The sequence below is a fragment of the Cyanistes caeruleus genome, chromosome 2 (genome assembly GCF_971803275.1).
Source record: "Cyanistes caeruleus chromosome 2, bCyaCae1.hap1.1, whole genome shotgun sequence".
Lineage (NCBI taxonomy): Eukaryota > Metazoa > Chordata > Aves > Passeriformes > Paridae > Cyanistes > Cyanistes caeruleus.
This window is the reverse complement of record NC_141702.1, coordinates 49322482-49328801: the sequence shown is the minus strand read 5'-3', so window position 1 is coordinate 49328801 and position 6320 is coordinate 49322482. Positions and strand designations below refer to the sequence as shown.

The window sequence follows — 6320 nt, the reverse complement described above, 5'->3', positions numbered from 1 at the left end:
CCCAGACAGGAAATGGAAGATGAAGCTCAAGGACAAAAGAACCTTTAATTCTGTATCAATTACAGAGGTGTCTGACTTGTCAGGGGCCAGCCTCTTCACTTCAGTCAGCAAATAATATCCACCATTCTTGTCAAATCATCAGCTACCCTTATCTGCTGATAAGAGGGTAGTAGAGGTGGGGGGGAAATGCTACATTTTGTCTACACTTGCAGGTTCTTAAAAAAGCAGCAAAATTACCTAGGGTGTCAAATAACCTCCACAGCAGGTATGTTTGGTACAGATGAGGGTTCTATGGAAGTTCAAACCATGTTTTTCCAGACAATGCTCTTCAGACTATCTGCAGATGCAGCAAGGAAAGACTGTCTAAGTTTAAATGGTAAAAATGCAAAGAAACCAGATGGATTTCACTGAAGCCAGGTAAAACTTCTCCTTCTGTGCCTTTTGACTTGTGTTGTGCAAGACAGCATGGCTAATTTGCTGGCACAGATGTTTCCTTTTACATGTGTGTCTCCAGTGATTTTTAGTCTGACTGTAGCTGTGTAAGCAGGATCTCCTGGAGTCTGTGTCACAGAGCTGACTCAGCTTGCAAATGCTTTTCCCTATTCACCAACTCTGAAGTCAGATGGAGTTCCTGGAGGAGCTCTGCAAGTTTCTTGACTCGTGCCCAGAAACACAGGTTCTGTAGCCTACATCTGCCCTTCAGCAGTCCTGTATAACTGCTCTTTTCTGTAATTCTGATGTCTTTTGCAACCACAACATCTCTGCAGGATTTTTCAACTGTTCTTGCAGTTATAACTTAGTTGTCAACATTTCATCCACTTGCATGAATAGTTTGTTGCTCTGCTGCCAATGTCTACCTTATCTAACTATTCAGTGGGTACTAAACTGACCGACAAAAATGCAGAGCTGAAAGTACAAATACTGGTGAGGCAATCCAGTTATCAAAGGCATGCCACATGCCTGCAGTATCTGATGCTATCAGAGCTGTTCCATGAGTTCCCAGTCTAACATGCATATGTCTGTGAGCTGGATATTAGTGGCAGCTTTCTGCATCTGTCGGATGCTAATTCAGAAACAAAAAAGAGATTGTATTCTGTCTAAAAGGCTGTGGAACTCTGGCACAGAATCAGTGAGCCATCAGAACTACTATGAAATCCTGCTTAAGAAGGTAAGAGCAGGGTCCTGATTAACTTATGGACAATGTTGTGCCTCAGCAGAGAATGCAAGGGTATGTGGAGATGTCTGTGGACACATGGAACCCTTGAGTATACACATCTCTACCACACTGCAGCGAAAGGCAGGGCTTGGGAGATCCAAGTTCATCCCTATGTGTCAAAGAGGAACTAAAGGTCAGTATTGTCATTATTAAAGATCATGAAAACCTGTCCAGATAAAATCAGTGTTAAACAGCAGCAGTGCTGGGATGATTCTCATCTGTAGGTCTCGGAGCACTTCACAGAGGTAAGCACTGCAATTCTGAGCACAGAGCTCTGAGTAATGAAGCTTTTTCACAGACATATTTCTGATAGATCTTTGTTAAAGTCACTTCTCTCCACGTGGTGTCAGTTTAAGATTTACGTGCAAAGTACAAGAAGAAGGGGAGGTGGCTGCCTGTTGTTGTTACCAACCAGAGCTGACTGCCTCTGCACTTTGCAGTGCGTGGTTTGAGTCGTGCAGCTCTCCCGTAATCACCACAATTTCCTGTTGCACTCATTTGAAAAGACAATGTTCCTGAGGAAGTTATGAAGACAGCAAGTAAGTTGTTGCCCTAATTTCTGTGTGTTTGGTTAAGAGTGCTTTCTTAATTATGCTGGTTAGGGCTTATTTACAGTGCTTCTCAAACATTTGGAGGGATGAGAAACTTGTAGTTCCAGAGAACATACGGGAAAAACAGTGTATTCTGCAGCCCCCTCAGCATGTTGCTCAGAAACAGCTGCAGAAGATTCAAGGCAGCTCTTTTTTCACTGGTGCTGAAACTGTGAGGGAAGTGACTTAAATATTGAGTTGCAAGACGCTGCTGCAGCTGTGATGTCAGATAAGAAAATGTAACTATTAGTAAATCTACTGTATAACTATATGTTCTGTAAAGGCAGTAACTGAAAAAAAGCAATTTCAAGTGTTCAAGCCAGCATTATTTTTTTAAAGTGCTGAATTATTTACGTCTTCAGATGGACTCTCCCAACAGTTGTGAAGCGTGTACTAGAGAGCTCCCTTGCAGTCCACAAAACAGGGTTCTCAATAGGAAGGATGTCTGTACCTTTTTGCTGACAGCCATGGCTTCCTGCCTTTGTTTGGGGAGGTGATGCAGTGGAGGGAAGCAGCAAGTTTGCTGTCTGTCTGATGAGCAGATAACCTGCACAACTTTCAGCACTGGCTTGACTTTGCCTGCCCTCTCTGTCACGACAGCATTTGCTTTGTTGGTTACAGCTCCCACGTGTACAGAGGGCTGGACACAGCCCTCAAGTAAGGGGATTATCCAGAGAGAATATTAGGTGCTATCCTTCTTTTTCTGGGCACACAGGAAATGTTGTGGGAAAAACTGAGTTGCTAGGCAGTTGTTTTGCTGGTAATGTGGGAACTAAGCCAGCACAGAGCAAGCCACAGAGGGGCCGTTCTTTTCAGGCTGCAGAAGAGCAGAGCCTCAGAGTGTTCTTTGCACTCCGAGTTTTCCTCTGTGTCCGACCATCTGGAAGCCCTTGATGCCATGTACCACCGCTTTTTAAACTGATAAATCTATCGTGGCACTCTTCTTTCCACTCACACAAAATGTTTTAATTTCTTTAACATGTGTCTGATCAGTTTTTCAGTTTGCTCAAACAAATCTTCAGTTGTTACTTCTAGAAAAAGTGAGGTTTAGAAAAGGAAAGGAAAGAAAGCCATTAATTTGAAAAGTGGCAAAAAAAAGAGTAAAAATTATTATAATTAAGTGTGTGAAATGAATAATAGAGAAAATAAATTCTTTAGCTATATGCTCATCAGTGATACTTCAGGTTTTGTTGCAGTATCACTTTAAGGATTCATTCTGCTTAAGGTTAAGTAAAGTGAAATACTCCCCACATCAGTGAACACACTGATTTAAATCATGAAGTGACATGTGAAGGCCCAAGACAATCCCTGTAGTTTATGTGAAGAATTGCAAAATGCAATTTATAATGGTAGCCTTCATAATAGGGACTAATTTCCATTTCTGAGACCAAGCAGAGAGAAATGTACAGCCCTTGGGCATCACACACGATTTCAGTGAACTGTGAGAGTTAGGTACTTCAGCTGCAGAATTAGGAATATAATGCCAGACAGTGGGATGCCAGAAAGCTGCTCTCCAGGAGAGTCACAGATACTATATGGACACTCTGACTCCAATGTGAAGAAAAGAGAGGGTGTTTTTCAATGCCACTATTCATCTTGTCTCCCCTGTCTTCTGTGAGTCTGTAAAAGGCTTTGTGTAGAAGAAACTACCATTAGTTTTGGTGCTCCTGGGCTTCACCTCTGACAGTGCCAGCAGGGTCTCATGGTCAGACAAGTGTGGAGAACAGGATCTTGCACTCTGAGTCACCTTCCTGCTGCTTGGTGGCAAATTTTATCTTAAAGGATTATTGTAGCTTAGTGTTGGTGGTGCCAGCCCAAATCTCGGTCAGTGCCAAGCCTGGCAGTGGTGTGAATGGTTTGCCATGAATGCTCAGGAGGAGGATGAGTTTCATGCAAAAGGGAGCTCTCATTCCTACTGCCTTTACCGCACAAGCTCTTTGGCGGCCTGGGGAACCAAAAGCCGGGTCTCATCTTTCACCGTTCCTGTATGCAACTTCCTTCATTTGCTTTGATGTGCTGCAGTCAATATTTCCTAAGCAGCAGCTAAGAACATTATGCCATCTTTTTAGCTCATGTTTGTTAGTTTCAATTTTTTGCTGGCATAGTAGCTGAATATAAAACCTTATTTTCCTCACACAAGAGTTCTATTTCTTTCTTACTTCATAAATAAGTCAATATACAGAATTGTATTACAGAAGCCTTACTAAATAATAAATAATGCATTTGGTCTCTCACATGATTCTCTGCTTGTCTCCTTGCCCAGTGCTCCTCTAATTCACAAAATGGGTTTTGTATTGTAGTGAATGTAAGTTTAGATTCTTTGCTGTACCTTTCATAAAACTCATGCCTACTCTGAAGCAGATGCTTCTGCTAGGAGTTTATACAGAGTGGTATCATACAGAGCAAAAATATTTATTTATTTATTTATTTATTTTACAAAGTCTCTCTGAAGTTTTAGTTATGTGGGGTTTTTTTAGGGTTTTTTTTGGTTTGTGGGTATTTTCTCTTGTTGTTTTTGTGGGTTTTTTTTTTTTGTTATGAGATAATGAAGTTTGGAGTTGGTCAGCCCCCTGACTTTGTCACACACAGACTCTGTTTTGAAAGTACTTGTGAAGGTGCTAGAGGAGTTCAGAGTTTAGCTGTTCTGTGTCTGTTGTGTGCCTCATCTATATGAAATCCACTCATATTATCTGTGTGCTTCAGGATATCAAATGGCTGTGCTGCAAGGGGTCTAGAAAGCAGTTTGAGAGAAATGTTTGTGTACCACGTGCTGTTTGAACTATCCAGGTGCTGAGAGCTTGCAGGGGTAACTGCAGCCAAAACCAAAACCCAGTCAGTGAATGATTGTTTCTCTTCAAAAGCTTCCACTACATCATCTACATGATGCATTATTATGCTCAAACTAAATTGAAAACTGACCTGAAAAAAATCCATCTGGTATTGACAGTATCATGAGTGATTCTTCCCTAAAACTCTTTTGTCTCCTGTTTATCTCAGTGACAAAGGTTCCAGCAAATCTCCTGGGGGTTCATAGCAGCACAAGCAGCGAGGGGAAGTCAAGGCATTAGTAGAACATGCCAGATACCTATGGCAAAACTGGACTGTGAGAAGATGGTGAGCCACAAGCTTTCAGCACAAGGCCAGAACAAAATGCAGAGGAATATCTAGAGGTCCTTAGAAGGTTCTGTCTTGAATATGCCATGAAAGTGATTAAGGTAGATTCTGTAGATAGCAGAAGATACCCTGGTCTGTGAAAAGGCAGAGACAGGCAACGTGGTGAGGGGGAGTCCACACTCTGAGTGGGAAAACCCCCATAACTTTGTAGAAAATGCAAGCAATCAGATAAAGTGGAAATAAACTGGTTTTTGAGGAACTTTGAAATTGCAGAATTATCTTCAGATTTTTCAAGGTGAGAGAGGTATTCAAATTAGAAAGGACTAAGAAGGAAGCACTACACAGCAGACCCCAGAACACCAATGGTGAACATCTGATGACCTCAGGAAAAGGCACACTAAAGACAAGATAATATTCAAAATAAAGAAGTCTACAAGCAGAATGATGATGAGGAGGATTGCATTGTAGCAGAGAAAGTTAAGGGTGCCATCCAGAAATCAGTGAAAACCAAAGGTCCAAAGAGTGGATGGGGCAAAATGGTCCAGGGGAAGAAGAGCTAGTCTGTTCAGGAAGGGCTGTATCATATGCAAAAAGAAAAAAAAAAAGCTAAATAAAGAATGAGGAAAATCAGTTCTGCTGTTAATGCCTAAGAAAAGTGAGCTGCTAAGCTGCACAAGTCACCAGAGATGGCTGACCAGTGAAATCAGGTCTTTTTCAATAAGTTGTGAGCTGTTATGTCTGCCTTAGTAAAGCACTTTGTGGTTCACAAAGCACTGCTGTGGAATCAGTGGAGACAGATAAGCTTGGCTCCCAAAAACTCCTGAGGCATGGTAAGATCAGTGGTCTTGTCAAACACAGGCCAAACAATTGGTTCAATGTGATAACTAGCAGTAGATAGGATGTAATCTCTCAGCACCTTCCTAACCTTCGATGAGGAACTCATTAATGGAGTTATAATGGCAGAAAGGGTCACAATAGGAATATTTGTTTTGTGAGCACAGTGAAAAGAGGTTTGAAGAGCAAAGGCAACACTTTCTGCAGACTGGTGAGTTGAAGTGCTGATCAGTAGATAGAAAGCCTGGCAAAAACAGTGGCAGTGGAGAAATGAGAATTACATGGACAGTAACAAGCAGTGCTGTGACTGAGGTGGATCATCTTTTGTGCAAAGGCAGCTTGATCACAGAGGATAGAAATTGTTTAAGGAAACCATTGGGATTGTACAGTGCAGGTGCTCTTGGTTTATGCAAGATCTCTACAGAGGGAGAGATTACCAACTTTCAACCTTTGCTTTACAAGTCCCTGGGAATGCATGGGGTAATGGGCACTGGAACATGGAAGTGGTCACAGCACCAGCCTGACAGACTTCAAGAAATGTTTGAACACTCTCAAGCACATGGTGT

The 6320-nt window shown here is 41.9% G+C and overlaps 1 protein-coding gene across 1 annotated transcript in view; it reads left to right on the top strand.

Moving 5' to 3' along the window:
- Positions 1 to 1629: 1629 nt before the first annotated feature.
- The window catches only part of CEP85L (centrosomal protein 85L), a 136220-nt gene continuing 131529 nt past the window's right edge, over positions 1630 to 6320 (top strand). The window contains exon 1 of the mRNA XM_086876882.1: positions 1630 to 1755. Coding sequence (XP_086733008.1) covers positions 1743 to 1755 — 13 coding nt within the window. The 5' untranslated portion in view covers positions 1630 to 1742. The remainder of the gene's footprint in view (positions 1756 to 6320) is intronic.